Source organism: Dermacentor albipictus, chromosome 2, assembly GCF_038994185.2.
Source record: "Dermacentor albipictus isolate Rhodes 1998 colony chromosome 2, USDA_Dalb.pri_finalv2, whole genome shotgun sequence".
Taxonomy (NCBI): Eukaryota; Metazoa; Arthropoda; class Arachnida; order Ixodida; family Ixodidae; genus Dermacentor; species Dermacentor albipictus.
Window position 1 is genome coordinate 54,828,480 of NC_091822.1, and position 18,638 is coordinate 54,847,117.

An 18,638-nucleotide genomic window follows, 5' to 3' on the forward strand; every position below is an offset into this window, starting at 1 on the left:
TGGTGGATGGTGATCACAATTTGCTCTTACTTACAAAGGGGCATGGATAAACTACATGTTTTGACATGTGAAGCAGAAGTTATTGTAAAAAAAAAAATCTTATATGTTTTTGGATCTCCAGAAAGGTAGCCGTTACATGAAAACCGACTCGACAACTCAACCAATGAATCTTCACGGAATAAAAACACTGCAGTTATGGCAAAGAAATTGACAGGCTCAGATTTCTTTTCCATTTGAAGCATTGCGAATTATTGCTCAATCCTCGACCGTGCGTAACACAATTGACCTCGTGAACTACAAGACACCAGCACGAAGAATCCATAACACTATGTGGCACCAGAGCAAACCTTTTCGAATTCTCGTTTTTTTTCCACGTACAACTAACGAGTGGAAGTCGCTACTTCTGTCATCGCTGCACTGTATAAAAATAATCGAAAGCCTTCAAAATTGATATTAAACCGTACTATATTCTTGTCTACTTAGCTATATATATGTGTGCGAAACAGTGAGAATTTAAAAATAAGGTGGTAATGATATGGAACATGCATAAGATACCTTATCTTTCCACGCGCGTATACCATTTACAAACACTAAATTCACTCCGCATCAAACCACCATACCTGCCGTTCAGGTCGCTGGCCGGTTTATCCACGTTGTGGTTCGACCATAGAATAAAAAACCAACGCGTCAGCCGCCTGAAGTCGGCGTGGCTTAAGCTAATTGCGTGCGGCAAAACTAAATGCGCGCTCCGAACAGCGATCTCTGATCCTGCCCCAGCTCGTTCTCGCAGCCGCTTCCGGCCGTCTGCCGTTATCGCAAGCATCACGTTGAAGCTCGCACCTGTTTTGACAAGCGAACTGTGTGTATCTCTTTCCTTGACCGTCCTGCTCACCGGGATGTCAAAACTTATTGGTGTCCGATCAGCGTTTCCGTATTGTGAGCAGATAAACTCTGCATCCCGCAGCAGGCATATAATTCGACTTAAGGCCCATCACACACATCGAAACCCAAGGCAGGCAGAAAAGCTAGCCTTAGACACGCGAATTCCACACTGCGCCCACTATGCTGACGAAGTGCCGGCTGCCCTTTCATCACTTAAAGGAATACTGGCACAAAAATTTCCTATCATGTTTTTTCTGTGGCAATAAGTAGCTAATGACCCAATAATCACGGCACCAAACATTATTGGCTTCAGAGCACGACAGGTAACTGTTTGGAGTCTTGTTTGTAGCGACCATTCCACTTTTTGCTTTGAGAGGGCAACGAGATGGGCCAAAGAAGGAATGTAAACATAGCTGGACACGTGATCGAACAAAACTGCGATGTGCCGTGCCAGCGTGCTCGCCGGTGCGTGAGCTTGATGTTGCGAGTTTGTCTGCTACACCTGCACATGCTTTGCGATCTCCTCACCATCACCGTCGTCCTCGTTTTCGTCGTCCAGCGGTGACTATTTCCTGCTTGCTGTAGTCGTCGCCGAATTAGACGTGGCCAACCACATTTGACTGGATCCACCACAAAGCAGTGACTCTGAAAGTGCAGCTAGCGACAACTATCAATATACGTACGCACTGGTACAAGTAGTACGCGCCATTCGTCGCGGCTACTTTGGGAATGAAGCACATTCCGGAGCAGAACACAAGGCAAGGTAGAAGTCGGCACAGCATCAGCCTTGGTGGTACGTAGTCTTGACAAAAGATAGTCGGACTGCTCTAAGCTCGGCCGGTTTTGTTTATACCAGGCACGCTCGAAATGAAACGAGCAAATCTGGCTGCTCTTCAATGGGGTCAATTCTAAGCGTCCGGTGGTGTGCACGAACTCGCACCACTTCTGCTTATTCGACGCCGACGGTATAGCCAACAAGCAAGCCAGGCGAGCTGGCGATCGCTAGGAAACGGTATATAGGCCAAGCTCGCTGGCCGTTGGATCTGAGGCCGACGGCTCTTGCGACCCGTCTGTAGCTAATAATAAAGCATCTATATTCGTCAATACAATCAACGTCTGCACATTTATGTCACTCATAAGTGACAATACAAATAGTTTTCTAGTCGGCATTGGTAGCGATGAGAAAACACATTAGCCAGGCGAATCGCTTCGCAGAGACGATTGCAGCAGCGGCTGCACTGATCGCTTGCAAGTTGATATCAAGCCAACAGTTTATTATATCGTGCAACATTTTATAGCATGCACACTTTCGAGGTCACTTTATGAGTTATTTCGTGTCTGAAACAAATCTTAGCCGATTTTTGTGCCGCCATCAACGGCGAAAAAGGTCACCATCATGACTAGGGAGAAAAGGGGGGGGGACACCGAGACGATCGAAGCGGCGAGAAACTTGCTCACAGGGCCCGCCCCGACGGCAGCGCAAACTTGTGACGTAGCATTTTCTCAGTGGTTTACATTCCTTTCTTGACGCCGATGTCGCGAGGTGCTGCGTTTTGCGTTTAAAATTTATTTTAAATATGTTCTGAGCTGTATTTGTCGTTCATATATTGCAGGCGATGTTTGTGTGCCCATATAAATCTATCTTACATGTTAACTCGACTTTGAATATTTGTGTCAGTGCTCCTTTAACTCTTCTGTGCGCTGCGTCCGGCCACGCACCCTGTGGGCATGTTCTCCTATTGTGTCAGCGCAAAGTATGTAAACTGCGTATGTTACAGAGAGCCAGTTGCGTTTTTTCCTCTCTTGAACCTGCGAGGTGCCTTTGTGCTGACACCGGTGGAAAGGATGTGTTAAGCATTAGGTGCGCTTGCTTTAAACACATGTGTGAGAGCCAAGATTGTAGTCTCTCCAAAAAACTACAGCACGACCGGATGATTGTGGGACTGCACAATAGCAAAGATGGGGATGCGTTTATTATGTGAGGAAAAAAAAAACAACAACAGATTTTTTGTGACTAATCTGGGGTTTCGTTCATTAAGTGAGTGCGTTCATTACGGGAGTAAATATGGTATATGTGTGTGAATTTCTGCTATACCTGATTGTATTACTAGTGTGAATTAGGAAATAATGTCTTATTGTTTTGTTATGCACTGTGTGTAAATATTTCTTGTGTTCTATTTATTGCTATATAGCTTTCAGTGAATTTTCTGCCCCTCCTGCGAGGGCCCACATTAGGCCTGCAGTATCTTGTAAATAAATAAAAATAAGAACAGCTAAGAAGCTCGCCACCCGAAAGTGAACAAATTTGCTCCCTAGGCAGCGCACGAAACTGCTAAATTTAGCGGAAAAACCACGAAATCGGCAACATTGTTGCAGAGGGTGAGATGGGAGCATTGAGGTTGGGAAGCAGGGACAGGGTCTGCATGACCGGCTCCGGTTTGCCAAATGGAGAATGTCAGGGAATGTCATCGGCTTTGCACATAAGCTGATCCAGCTTGAAATCGTGATGTTGCAGGGCGTGTTGAGAAAGCATGCTCGATGTGCGTCTTGCAGAGAAGCGTCACTGGTGGCCTAGGCTCTGCTCAAGCCGAGATCATGGCTGACACGGCTGTGGCTCTGGCTTCCTCCAATGTCCAGCTGGTAGCCATGAAAGTCATCAGCCGGCTATGCAGGGTACGTACATGTTGTATTCTTGTACACCCTGGTCCGTTTCAAAAACATTCGCAGTGTTGCCTATTATGAGATGTTTTGATGTACCGAGTGGCTCTTTAAAGGATCCCTTCAACTTTTTTCAAGGTGATACTGATGGCAGTTCAAGTCAGATTTTAAGGTAATGGAATGACATTAGGAGAAAGAACAGGGAAAATCATCCCACTAAACTTCAGCAATATCCCAATAATTCAACATCTCTTAATTCGAATTGATGGATAATTCGAACTGCTCTGTTGGTCCTGGCAAAATCCTATGTATATGAATAGAGACTGAATGGGCTGTTCCACATGGTGCGATTTTCACTCAGCAACACAACAATTTCCATCGCTCCTTGACCAACGTGATCGTCGCAGCTTTCTGCGACTTGGTTCTGCCAAGTTGCTCGCGTTGCCGTGGAGTCGAAGTGATTGGCACAATTTTGGGCGGGCTGATGGCAAGCGTTGCCAAAATTGGGCTTTTCCTGCTGACTTCTATTTTCTGACGTGCTGGCGTCTCCACAGTTGTGCACTAAGCAGTCATAAATGTAGAACGCTATTAACGACCACAAGGCATTACTATTTATTCTATTTCTAAGTAAGTAACAACATTAAAACATATTATCGGTTTTCGTTTTGTTTTATTGTAACAATAGTGAGCGGTAATATATTGAGAGCTGGGTTGAGCCGTCCCTGATGCACGCGAAAGCTGGCAGCAACAATCACTCAGTGACGTGTGCGGCAGCAGCAAATTTTTTCGCTCAAGTTGTGAACGTGAAATAGCCTTTAGAAGCAGCAGGAAGGAGCCCTCAGTGTGCGCTTGATCATGTTGCCATCCGCTCACCTTGGATGGGTTTCAAATCTCGGCTCTAGTGTTTGCAGTTGCTGTTGTGCAGGTGGCATCCAGATTGTGTTGTGGGACGTCCAAATCTCTCACGAAATGTGATCCCCTGACATGTCGAATGAAAGTGACGGAAGACAGATGTTGGGGTGCAGCGAGCTGTGGCTTCGCACACTCGTAGCAGTACGGCATGTCAAGAAGCAACGATGGACTAGCATTTAGCGTGTGCCAGTGCTTTCCAGCTTTCTAACACTGTTGAAATACTGCAAGTGCTATGGTGTTGTATGGCCTCTGAGACAGTGGCACACTGTTGTCCGATGTCATCAGCCGCACCCGGTGGCTGATGACTCGGCACGCCCTAGGCCAGTCGTGTGAGGAAAAAACTGAACACAAACTGAGTGCGTGTTTCAAACAACAATCTCCTATCCTGCTAGAGAGACAAATACGCAAGCAAGAAACATGGACGATGGGACTGCCCTTTGCCGTTCATGTTTCTTCTGTTAATCATCTTTTAGCAAGCGCTGACTAAGCCAATAGCATGTTCCCCTCCAGTCATGTATGTATTGCCAGATTTAGAACTGCCATTTTCACAAAGCCTGGATGCGTCTTCCACTTGCTTGAAGCGGCAAATGTTGTTGTTGCTGCTTTGGTTATGCCCTCTGTTTATAGAGGTTAGCCCTGTGCCAACCGTGGCTCCCTCCTCTACCTGTGCGTGCAGGTAATAGAGAAGACGTGCACGTCACCCACGCCCACTCTGGAGCAGCACCTCATGTGGGACGACATTGCCATCCTGGCACGCTACCTGCTCATGCTGTCCTTCAACAACTCACTGGACGGTCAGTGCTGCTCTCCTGTGGCCCGTGCGTGTCGTTCTCGTCACAACCCCGGGTGTGAACTCTTGCAGTGGCCAGCCACCTGCCGTACCTGTTCCACATTGTGACGCTCCTGGTGCACACCGGGCCGGTCTCCCTGCGTGCCTCCCTCCACGGCCTGGTCATCAACATCATACACTCCCTGTGCACCTGCACCAAGCCCTCGTTCAACGGCAAGTGCATAGCCAATAGCCAATAGCCATAGCCATAGTCAATAGCCCTCTGCTTGGGCTCAGCGAGAGCTAAATGCATGCAATGGGGTTCGCATTGTGTACATATTTGAATTGAGGTACAGCTGAACCTGGATATGATGAACCTGGATAAGGCGAAATATCTTGTTTAACCCTTCAACTGGCAAGATAAGAAACACCCGACCTTGAATGTCTTTATTGATTTATTTCTTCTCGATATTGTTCAAATACATACCACGTGAAATATGAAAGGGTTTCTCTGAAAACTAAGCGAGATCCAGCGGGTCGAAAATATTGTTGAACAGCTGGTTAGAGCCAAATGTATGGTCGAAAACTTGTGTTTGATACTTGGTTTGGCAAGGCGTGTTCTTGAGATGCACCTCAATGGAGAAAAAAAATACTAGCTTTCTTAAAGAAAAAAAATTATGCATTGTATGACCACTACGTCCGCTAAGATGATACCGATGAAGTCTTCGAGTTTTGTCACCAAAACATCTGCTGCTGTCATGGTCGACATTTTTGTGACTACCACTGTTGAGCAGGTGCATAAATTAAGGTAAATTGAAAGGCACAGACTAATATTTGGTTTTGTGTAGTGTTTCCAGATATTTTTGTAAGGTCAACAATATTGCTGAGCTGCCTGTTACAGGGTTAACGAATGCACAAATCTTACTTTATAATACTCATGTAAACTAACTCCCCTATAACGATTTAGACCTTCCATATACCGAAGTTGGGGTGTCTGCTGCCGGTGTCCTAAAGCTGCTTGCATACTGTGAATGCATCGTTCAGGAGAGTTATTTTTATTGTTTGTTTGCGACATTTTCTTTTTCTTTTTTCTTTTTTTCAAGAATATATGCAGAAATTCTCAGAGACATGCTAGAAGTATATTGAAATCTTATCGAAGCCACCATATTCTTGCGCATGTAACCCACCACCGCGTACAATCCACACCCCCAATTACAACAGCCTGGAAAGAAAAAAAAAATATCCCGCATATAATATAAGTAACTGCATATGCATACAACACTGCTCAAATCTTTGCAATGACAGTCTCCATTCGTGGATGCACGACTTGTCCACATCGTGTCTTCGGCCAGCAGCTCTGTTCCCCCATTTTTTGGCGATACTGACAAAGCTGGATTCACCCGCCAGACATTATCATGGATGCATCAGTCGCATGATATCTGATGTGAATCGGATCTCTTTGCAGCTAGCACTCGTACGTCTGTGGATGACAGCGCGGATGTTGAAACTCTCGCATCGGGAATGGCAATGAAGCAAACGCTACAGAGCCAAAAATCAGAATGGTGATTTGGCTCACTACTGTGTCGCAAAGCACTTCGCGCAGACCGCTGTGAAAAGGGGTGAAGTATCAGTTTGCCACTGCTGCGTGTGCTTGTGCGCCATGTGCGCCGTAGCCTTCGCAGTGTAAGGCATTGGAGTAGGAATGGAAGCACAGCGGAGGCCGTGTTTGATTGCCAATAACTCCGCTTCTGCTGAACGCATTGAAGTACTTCTTGCGGCAAAGTATTTCTGACATAGCCTATTGTCACTTCAAATGCCTTTCTCCACTTCGATAAAAAGTGGTTCAGGGCCCCTTTAAATTTGTTATAGACGAGTTTGGCTATATCGAATTACTAATATCGAACTGCTTTTACTGCATAAGCCTGTTTGTGATAACTGCGTTCGACTGAACTGCTTTGTTGTAATGGTCCCCAGTGCTGGACATGTGGATGGTGAACTTTTGCGGTGGAGGCCTGTTTCTAGAACTCGCATGCTCAGGTGATCTGAATGAGACCCATGTATACAGTAACTCTAGCTGAGGGCAAGTTTACCACACTCGCCAGCTTTTCTTGAAACATGCAATGCATGTACCAAAACGTTTATTCCACAACGATCCCCGAAGATTCCCTTTAAAGCATCTACATTCCCTAGAGGAGGCACATCTCATTTTTGATGTTTCTGCTAGAAGCAGCTAGAGGTAGGATGGGCAAGTGCTATGTCAGGCATTTTTTCAGGCTTTTCATTGGTCCCTTAGGGGACCAAGTTATCTTGTCCAATGGCTCAGCTACAACCAAAAACGCTTACCACTCACACAGTGCTGGGTGGGAGGCAAACAGTGCCACTGTTTAGCACCTGTGATATGGCATGCAGGCCTCGTATGTGGCCCACTTGAAACCCTACTACACTCGCACAATGTTCTTGCGAAGGCCTCTCTAGCTCATGAACCTATGAACCCCCTTGCTCGGTTTGTCCTGCAGACACGCAGCGCGTTCTCAGGCTAAGCTTGGACGAGTTCTCGCTGCCCAAGTTCTACCACCTGTTTGGCATTGGCAAGGTGAAGTCGACGGCAGTGACGGCCTTTCGGTCCAACTGCCGGCACGGCCTGCTAGACCGGTCCTTCGCCTGTGCCACAGCCGACCAAGAGCGCATGCCGCTCGCTTACCTCGAGATCATCACTGACGCCCTCCTCGAGATCATGGAGGTGAGTGTTTGGAACATTTGTGGCAGGAGCAACAGCTGTCAAGCCTATTGCCATAAGGTCAAAAGGGATGGTTAGGTCGAATTGGTTATTGTTGCTTTGCTAATGTTACCAATGTACTGGCTGCTCCAGGAACTAGGGCAGTGGCTCAGTGGTAGCAATCAACATTGTCCCTTACTCATACGAGGGCAAATCAGAAAGTCTTTGCCCCTATTTTGTTTTAGCCAAATTACGGCTCTAAATACAAAGTCAAGATATCCATTCCCAGCAGTGGACTTTTCTTGGACCAGCCTGGCCTTATCTGCCGGTAGCTCCGCGGCATGTCGCTGCAGTCAGTTGTTGAAGATGGCGGTTGTGCTTCACACGTTCACGGTGGACGAGAAACAAAGTCCAATTCGTTTTCTATGGAGCAAGGCACGAACGCCCATTGGAAATCCGCGGGGAAACGCAGCCCACATATGGGGAAAGGTGCCTTGCTTTGAGAAGTGTGAGGTGGTGGTGTTGTGAGTTCACAAAAGGCCATGAAGTCTTGCATTACAATGAGTGTTTGGGGAGGCGACGCACTTCAGCCGGACAAGTTTTACTGCACGGGCATCTCAAATTTAGTACTGGGATGGGACAAATTTCTGAACCCGTGTGGGGAATATGTAAAAAAATGGATTAAGGTATGTAGTATAGTACTTATACAGTATTTGTAATTACCTATATGTACATACCTTATTTTGGCTAATAAATAACAGGGGCAAAGACTTTCTGATTCGCCATTGTACAATGACAGGTGTTAAGACTGATGACTCTTCTTCAAAAGAGCTATGAGGTTCTTCACTTATGTGAAAATTTACTGCAAAAGAACCTTTGTTTTATGCGCATATTTCCTTCATGTTGGGGAACGTGTTTAGTAATACTGATGATGGATCATACGCAAATCTCCATGTCACATTGTGTGATCGCTTCAGCTTCTTGTTCTTGATAATCCAGAGCAGTAGTTATCAGCAAAGGATGTGTCTCAGGGACCCCTTGTGGACCGGTGGAAGTGAAGGGGGACCCCTTGCAGTGATGAGGAGGGAGGAGGGGGGGGGGTAGATATAGATTAACACAACATGCAGTGTGAAACAAGTGCCTTTTATTGCTACCTGGCAAACAATAGTCGGACAAAAGTGCTGTGTCAATTTAATATGGACAACTTGTCAATATGTGGTGCGGTCGCCCGCAGAGCTTCATATCTGCAGCCACATTAACCTGTTTCTGTATTTGGTTTTTACATGTGCATACCTGAAAAAAACATGCTCGCATGTATATATCGTAGAAAACTGCAACAAAAGCTTTACAGCCATCTCATGAAGAAGGGGAAACATTTCTGCAGTCCCCAACCAGAATGCCTCAAAGCTTTGCGTGAGTGTGGGTTTCGCAGACCCCCATTTGAGAACCACTGATCCAGAGCATCTTGCGTCTATCTCACTGCTCACTATTCTCACTATCACTGCACTTGTTGTCCTCTATCTTGTCTCCTGCAGTGATCCAAAGCCAGATTTGGTCCCTATCCACCGCATGCAGCCTTTATGTTTTTTAACTAACCCACTATTTTAACTAACCCACTAACCCACTGTGTGCGCCAGTTCGGAGATGTGCACAGTCCAGTATTAGAGCTGATGAAAGTTAATGCAACAAAAAGACAATGCACACAGAAATGGAAGACAAATACGAGCACTATACAATGCTAGGCCAACTAGGCCAACAATTAATCCTTCAGTATTAGAGGCGGTGCATCTGGAGACATGGCTTTCACAACAGCAACAACTACTACTCCAATACTACTTTGGAACTGAACTTTGAATGCATGTGGGACATTCACTACTACTACTACTACTACTACTACTACTACTACTACTACTACTACTACTACTACTACTACTACTACTACTACTGCTGCTGCTGCTGCTGTGTGAATAGGCTGTTACATTGTTGTTCTTGGCTTTCGTGACTGCCCTAATTGCCTCGATCGTGTTGCAGGCGTGCATGAAGAACCTTCCCAGCTGCGACTGGCTCACCCAGTGGACGGCCCTGGCGAAGAGCTTTGCCTTCCGCTACAACCCAGCCCTGCAGCCACGGGCGCTCATTGTGTTTGGCTGCATCAGCAAAGGGGTGACGGACCAGGAGGCCAAGCAGCTGCTGCGTGTCCTCGTCAAGGCACTCGAGGCTTTCCAGGTATGCCTCCCCCACTGTGGTGCTTGACCAGTTTCTACATCTTGGAGAGGGCCGATTGGTTCATCTCCAGTATAAGCTGAAACAGCATGAATCATGGTACATTCGACTGGTTGCACTCCAGCTTGGTTTGCAGCAATGCAGAGTGCTCTCGAGATTGGAGCCAGAGAAAGCCTGCTCATTCAGCTGCTCCTAGAGCAGTCGGAGTAGCCACCTGATGGGGTTTTTGTTGGATGTTGGTTACGCATCCGGCTCGGAGATGAAAGCACCTCTGAGCACTCTGAGTTGGACTGTGGCACTCTAAGTGAACTAGGAGAGGATGCATTTCAAGCGCTCAGTTTTGACCAGTTTGATGTAAGCTGTACTGCAGGAGCACTTTGGAACACTCGAATGCGACTAGTCAAATGTGCCATAAGTGAGTGTAAAGAAAACACACAGCGCAAAGCAACTGCTTGTCCTGTGGCGAATTTCCTTTTTGATATGTTTTGTTACACTGTTTCAGCTTGTGCTGCTTGGCTCATACTCGGTCTATGTGGGGGCGTTCTGGAGAGGTTGTGTGTATCCCACAGACTGTTGAAAAACTTTGTCATAGTTGCATCTGTATGTGTTCTTCTGTTTTTGTACTCTTTCATTCTTCCTTCTCTCCCTCACCTCACCTATCCTCTAGCTACTGCTCAGATATCAACCTCACGGTTACACAGTGAGTGAGAACAGTGACGGAAAGTGAGGGGTTAAACTTTTGTTAGTTGCAACCAGACGAAGGCAACAGGCAGTGAAGCCAAAGAAAGTAGAGGGGAAATTGTCTGTTCCCTATTTTAATTTCCCCTGTGATTTCCCTGGCTTCATTCGTCTGTTGCCTTCATGCGGTTACAAACATCAAGCTTAGACAGTTGCAATCGGTCAGCAGTCCTTTCTTTCCTCTTTCTCACTTTCTCTCCACCCCACAAACACTCACACATGTGTTCTTGTTCTATTGCTTGACCTGGAAGGTGCAGTGAAAAGAAAGAAGAAAAATGCTTCTCGCAAACATAATTGCAAGGCATCAGCTCTCGATCTGTTCTTGGGATTGCACGAGCCCGCACTTGCAGCCGCACCGAGTCACTGGCACCCGCATTCAGAAATGCATCTGAACTTGAAGCCCATGCCTGACTTGATTTATGTGACGTCTGTTGTGAATGCGCCGAAGCAAACGCATGCAAGAAGCACCTTGGGCACGTGAAGCCAGTCATCATTTTGATTGTCAAGTATGGGCTTCAAGTTAAGATGCATTTCTGAGTGCGGGGGTAATAATCTTGGAGGTAAATACTTGTTCGTTGCAGGATGTGTAGCCATTGCTGCAGTTTGGCACCACAAGTTTCTGCCACGTTTAAGATTATTAACTGGCACTGATGGAAAGCGCTCGCCATTGTAGCAACGTGAAAAGCGTAAGGACACGTTCGAGAAATCGGTGCTGCCGCCGCAATGTGGAAGCCCAGTAGAACAAGACGGACAGAAATCCTGCTGACCGCAAAGAAACTCGCAAAAGTGTGCTCGTCAAAGCACATTGCGCCCTAACTGTTCTAGGCTTTGTCTCTCGAGGTCAGGTACACACACACGCACACAGAATGCGAACGAGTGAGTTTGTGGGTCCTGCAGATGTCTGCTCAGAGACACTGTTGGTAGCTCATCTTGGGGGCAACGCAGCATGTAATTTGAGAAGAACTGAGCAGTCACTGCTGGTAAAATGTCCATCACTTCGGTTTCTGGACATTATTGATGGAAATCAAGAAATTTACAAAATATGGGACGATATCACGATTATTATGCATTGCACCCATGCAAGAGCATGTAAACAATGGGAACACGCCTCCCGCATCATCCATCAGGCTATGAACAAAACTGTTTTCCCTCCTAAAAAAAAACCGTGATGCGATCGTGCTGCAAGTGCATGCCATCCTAGTTGGACAGATTCTCTTCCTAAAGTACTTCTTTCTCTGTGGTTTGAACTCCATTTCATTGGAATAAATTTCCAGTCCCCTTGGAGTTCACTTAACAAGATTCTGCTGTGCTTCAGAAGGGTGGAAACTAGTCTAGCCTGTAAGGTACTTGTGGTATCGAAAAGCAAACAAAGACAATCTGAGATCAAACGCTTGTCCCGTGTCTGTCTCCTCCTTTATTTGTTTGCACTTCAATGCTGCGAATAGTTAGTACATACTTATCCGGTCGCGACGCTCGCGTGCTGTGCCCGCTGCTAAAGCACGGGCGCACATGGGTGACTTGCCGGCCCGCCCCGTTTCCGTGCAGGACCTGCAGCTTATCGATGCCATCATCATGGGCCTGACGCGGCTGCAGCCCCTGCTGCGGCCGGAGTCCCCCATCCACCGGGCCCTCTTCTGGGTGGCCATCTCAGTGCTGCAGCTGGACGAGATGGCCCTGTACGCCTCCGGGCTGGCCCTGCTCGAGCAGAACCTACACACGCTCGACTCGCAGGGCATGTTCGACACCCCGCCCGTGAGTAGCAGTGCTCCAGAGGCGCCTGCCGGCTGGCCCCGCTGTCATGACCCCCCCCCCCCCCCCCTCCACCTATTACAGTGCAGTGGGATGCAAAGCAGTGTGGAGACCAGGGCAGAAAAAGAGCATCGCTAGCAACCAAGTGTATTCTGAGAACACAGGTTCACTTTTTTATAGGGAACGTGCACTGTGCGCAGACACATTTGCACAGTGCAATTGGGCCACAGAGATGAAATTGCAAAAACGCACGGCTATAAATTGTTTGCTAGAATTTAACGTACAGTCATTTATGTTTGCTTGCATATGTTAGAATAGGCATGCGTTTTTGCAATTTCTGCTGTGAATAAACTGCTGTGATGCTCCTTTCTATCCTGATCTTTATATTGTTCTGCATCCTGTTGCACCTTAATAAATATGAACGAACTAGCCGAGCAGCAAGTAGTGGCCCTACCTGTTGTTATATGATCAACACCTGTCACCCTGCCTGCATCACACAGGCAGGCAGGCAGTGTTGTTTTCATTCACTGGCTGTTTAGTCAATGGCATTTGCGTTTTCTCAAACCCAGTTGAATATAAAGAAGTTGTGTCGCTCCTATGTGGCAAACTGATTGGCCATTACAGTGCGTAAGCAATCTGATACGGAGTGCTTTCTGGCGTCGCTGTCGCTGAGGACTGTTTCATATTTTGGAAAGCAACGAGCCCTGAAAATGGGGATGAACATTTAAAATGGAGTTCATGTTGTTGTAAATATGCGGAGATTGCAGAGTTAATACGTTAAGGTTATACGAAATGTTTTTCAGTCCTTTAAGTTGTGTTGGTGCATGTTTACCCGTTAAGAGTGGCAACTGTTTACACGCTCTGGTGAACTTGAAGTTGCTGGCTGTGTTTTTTTTCTCTCACGGCAAGAACTTCTTAGTCCTCTTTGATGCAGAAAAAAAAATGAATGTCACCTAGGCAAATACTAGTTTCCTTACTTTATTTTTATTAGGTTGCATCATTTGCTAAATGTTTGTGTTAACATGCTGCTAGTGATCATGCCTGGACAAGCTACCTTTATGCTTCAAGGCTTTTCAGTAGCGGTGTGCGAATACTCGAATATCACCAAATCGAATGGTGAACATCTGAATAATTTGATTCGTGAATCAAATATCTACTATGCTATTTTGCACATACTCTGTATGCAGTCTACATCCGATTTTTTGTACTCCCTAGGGGCTGCAAGAACGTCTGAAAAATCGGCCGATCCGAAAAATTTGGGAGGACACTTAAGTTAGCCTTTTAAGAGGAAAACACAATAGCATTCAAAGATTCCCAACTGCTTCTCACGCTTCCTGGCAACTGCAGATTATGTAACCGTAAGGTTTTCCTGGAAGCACTGGCGGCGAAAGCTATGCACAAGAGCGAACTTTCTGGGTCTTTTTTTGATGGTGCTGTAAGGACCATGTTGGCTGTGCCACTCCTACTAAGGCAGACCTCAAGCAGCAGCTGGAAAGAGGGTTTGTGTTTGAGTTTCCACGCAACAGAATGATGTTTTCTCGCATATTCAGGTTACAATCCGACGCTATGATGGCTATAGATTGTAAGCCATACTTTATGAATTTTCAGGCGTGTTTTACTTTGACAAATTCAGTTAGTTCAGTAATGTTTATGTGCCATGTGGAGGGCCTGTGTGAATCGGGATGAACTTTTCGGCCCCCGGACGCCAGTGCTGACACCGACGCCGGATTTTCTTTGACACGGGGCTCTTAACGCTGTCACATTAATAATGAGTGCATGCCTTTTATGCGAAGCATATTACGAGAGCTCAACCCAGCTCCTCAGGCGCGGCGGTGTCGCCTTCAATGACCTTTGACCTCATGCCATACCACGTGACACCGTGACGTCACGACAGTGGAGAAACGGTGCTCCAACTCGCGCCGTCGCTCGCGGCATCGCAGCGGCATATAAGCAGCTGCGCTTGTTTCTAGGTGGCTTTGGATCAACTCTTGCAAGATGGGCTGGGTGGGAATCGAACCAGGGTCTCCGGAGTGTGAGACGGAGACGCTACCACTGAGCCACGAGTACGATGCTTCAAAGCGGTACAAAAGCGGCTCTAGTGAATGCGGTGTTGCTTTAGAAACGAGCTGTATCTAAGGCTCAGGCGTGCGTCGCTTGCTGAGGCGCACATTTCGTTGCCACGCCGAACGCTGCGTTGCTTGACGCTCACCACGTCCAATGCGGGGCGCGTAGTCGCTGCGCCGTAGCCCATTGTCTTACACCCCTTGGCGGGTCGACGGGAACGCTGTCGCGTTCCACTCTTGAAGGCGAAGCAGAGTAATGCATGAGTTGTTTCTTCGTCTAGCCGAACCAAATATAGCCAAGCAACAGCAGTTCACCAGGCTAAACAGTGGTTCAACAACTAAAATAAAGGCTAGTATGCTTCGCATCCTGGGCTTAACCTTAGCTAAGCCACAGCCATTTTTTCAGTCCCCAAAGGCTCTTGTCACCACTGGCATGTCTGAAATAGCCCTGAAGGCCTGCCAGTACACTTAATAGGTGTATTGATGCTTGTACTGTTACAGGAGACGGCGGGTGCACGTCTGTGTAATTAAAGAATACATGGTGTGTGCAGCGACAGTGACCGCTTTCCACTGTTGCTATGTTTCACTGCAAAGCATTGAGTTTGCTTGACCACGTAACACCGCTATATTGTTGCGAAGCTGACTTTTGGGAACCGGCATTCTGCAGTGCTTGACCCTGTGGGGTCTTAGGGTTTCACGGGAGTACCAACCACCGTGGGTTTGAGCTTAGCAAGCCACAGGGTCGCATTGGCCGTCGCCTCCGGTGCGCTGGTGCGCACAAGCTTAGGCTGCAAGGGGCTGTCAAGCGATGCACGCAAGAACACGCATGCCCTGAGCTAATGGAAACCATTTGTCTCTGGCGGCACACAACACTTCACAAACACGTGGTCTCGGGGCGCCGTGACAACCAAACGGACCCTCACCAAAGGTGGAAATACAGACAGGGGTGCCTATAGCTTGTTGCTGCGAGAGCACTGGCTCAAGTTGGGACACGCCGCTAGGAAAAGTCCTGGCCACTATGCTACTTGCTCTCGTGATAACCAGTGGGCCAACTCGCTAGAGCTCGGGCAGTCTCCTTCGGCTTGGGCCTCCGATAAGTGCGGCTCGGTGTGGTACGACCTCGCGCAAGCACTAGGCACCCGTTCTTTGGCTTAGCATCTGGAAAGGATCAACACAAAGTATGCTGTCCCCGCATGGGCAGAGGCACTGTGTGTGAGGTCTTCCTAGTCACAAAGGCGTCGGCGGACGAGAGGAAGCACGTACGTACCGAATGAGGTCCCGGAGGTAAGAGACTCGCTCCCATCAAGAGCCACCGACAGCTGACCACGTCATGACATCAGTGCTGCCCCGCCCTCACAGCAAACCATTGCGAGTGGAAAGCCATCGCCGACAACTAGTTGCGAGTGGGAAGGGGGTGAGGCAAAAGGATGGCAGAATTGGTGAATGTGCGGCGCATTCCTCAAACCCCACAGCCTGCTTTTAAGCCATTCGCTAGGATGGCAAAGGCAGAGTCGGTGCCATTGCAGACAACGGCAAATCTTTTGAATTAGAAACACGGTGCCGAACAGCAGGAAGCTTTTTAGTGAATGCCAAAGCAGCTAGGCCTATTGTTATCATGTTGGCTGCAGCTGCCAGCGGATTGGCATGCGAAAGTGCTAGTTTGATGCAGCAAGATAATCAAAATGGCAGCAGCGGTGGCTTCAATTAATGCTGTTTCAGACCTGCGGTAATGTCAAAACGTCCAGAAAATCGGACTACAAAGGGTTTCAGTGTCCAAAATTCTAGACACTTTTATACATTGGTACATTGGCTCTATGGATTGGTGCCAGGTACGTGCTCGAATTACTGGGCACGTTTGGAAAATCGATGGTTGACTGTATTGGTTTAGAGACCTGTGCAGTGCCTCACGGGCCTCAGAGGTGCCCCTTGTGCTTGATGTGCAAGCCTCACTTCGTTGTCGTTGGCATAAATGGAGTGCCAAGCGTGCTGCCGACAAGCCGTCCCGGCTGATGCGGTTGCGGAGTTTTGTCTCTGGAAATGTCCTAATGCATGCACTCCTCAGCGTCTACCAGTTGCAGGGATTGCACTCTCTGTGCCCGAACGGCGCAGTTTGCAGAACGACACCGCGCCAACTGAGACCACCTATGTCGGTACAAGGTTTGTCCGGATTGACAGGAGCAATCTAAACAGAGAACACAATGCGGACAGAGTGAACAGCAACAAAAGCAGTGGGTAATTCAGATAGTGCCAAGACATATTTGGAAAGTACCAAAGCAAGATTGGCTCTCCTGCCGTAAAGATGGGAAAGCCCTTCTATATTTTGAAGGAAAGCTAGAAAGCAGAACTTTCTATGCAATAAGAGATTGCCATAAAAGAGAGGTCCACTACGACTTCAGACAGCTTCAGCTTCAGGGGGAAGAAAGCACTTGATTCTATTCAACTTTCTGTTGATAAAGAAATATTTTCCAGACCTTCATATATTAGAGCTGAGCTGTAATCAGCGCTGGCCTACTGATTCAGAGTTCCCTTTCATAAGAATAGACCATGCTGCATATCTTTATTTCTATGTACCTAAGTTACTGACATCTCACCATGTTCTTGTTATGCATTGCTGGTTTTTTCTCCCTAGCAAATGCAGCATCACATTTTCTTTCTGAAGATTTACAAACACAAAACTCTGTGATAAATTTTCTGATGTTTGTTATTCAATTAATTCAATATTCAGCTTTTCTTTTCATGATTCAATTCAATATTTAATTTAAACTCTAGTATTCAGTTCATGAAAGTGTCGAGTACCGGCTGGCAGGCATTTGCGAGAATGGCGTGTGGACACGGCGGGGGAGGGTGCCTCACTTTCGGTGGCTAAGCATAAAGTGGTGGTTGAGTCACGTGATGCGCAGTTTTCACTTTCATCTGTCATGCTGATTGGCCTTTACAAACTGACGATAACCCACAAATCCTACCTGCCCGTAAAGCTATAATTTAGAAGGAAACTGGAAAGGAAAGCTTTGTATGCAATAAGAGAGTGCCATAAAAGACAAGTCCACTACTAAGCTACAACCTCTTCATATTCAGTACAACACAACTTCACTACTTCAGCTTCAGAGGGAAAAGAGCGCGTGCTTCTGTGCGACATTCTATTGATAAAAAATATTTTACAGACCTTCATATAGAACTGACCTGTAATCTGTGCTGGCATACTAATTTGGTGTTCCCTTTAAAATGAAAGCGAACCATACTTTACACCTTGATTTCCTGTGTGTACCTAAGTTGCTGACAGCTTGTTTCCTCCTTGTTTTGCAGTGCTAGTAGACACCCAAGCATATGTGCACTGCCATGTTTTCTTGCATAAAATTTGTAAGCATTAATCTTCTTGAGAAATTCTCTGATATTCAACATTTGTCTACTTTTTCTCTATTCAGAATCTGTTGCAGTCAGTCGTTGATATATCAAACTCAAAGGCGATCGTGAAATAGTTTGATATATCAATAATTTGAAATATAAAATATGTCTACATGAAGCTGATGTAAAACTTCTGCAAGTCTCGGACAGTTTGCCGGGATTATGAAAAGTGGGAATTGACCGATTCGTCAATTTGAAAAGGCACTGTCGAATGCACAAAAGCTTACTTTTCCTCTCTTTTTTTTCTGTTTTCCCTCCCCACACTAATGTTGCAATTTGCTTGTGCAGCTTTTTAATCGCAGCGCTAATCCTAACAGCCTGTGTTGCCTGGACATGAGACCGTAGTGCGCCTCATGCGATATATATATATATATATATATATATCACTTGCGAATGTGCCCAGCAGCGTGTATGTTACAATATGCTGTGAAATCCGATCGTCATATGTCAACAACGAGTCGACCAGGCAGACTTATGTATCGGTAGCCGACCTTCTGTAGAAACCCGTGGCCCTCACTCCTCGACC

The 18,638-nt window shown here is 46.8% G+C and overlaps 1 protein-coding gene across 6 annotated transcripts in view; it reads left to right on the forward strand.

Annotated features, from left to right (window-relative positions):
* Positions 1-18,638, forward strand: part of Nf1 (neurofibromin 1) — a 175,105-nt gene that overhangs the window by 116,411 nt on the left and 40,056 nt on the right. For all 6 annotated transcript variants that reach the window (XM_065431661.1, XM_065431663.1, XM_065431662.1 and 3 more), the window contains 6 exons: positions 3,436-3,555; positions 5,129-5,246; positions 5,315-5,455; positions 7,738-7,961; positions 9,969-10,163; positions 12,444-12,650. In XM_065431661.1, coding sequence (XP_065287733.1) covers positions 3,436-3,555; positions 5,129-5,246; positions 5,315-5,455; positions 7,738-7,961; positions 9,969-10,163; positions 12,444-12,650 — 1,005 coding nt within the window. The remainder of the gene's footprint in view (positions 1-3,435; positions 3,556-5,128; positions 5,247-5,314; positions 5,456-7,737; positions 7,962-9,968; positions 10,164-12,443; positions 12,651-18,638) is intronic.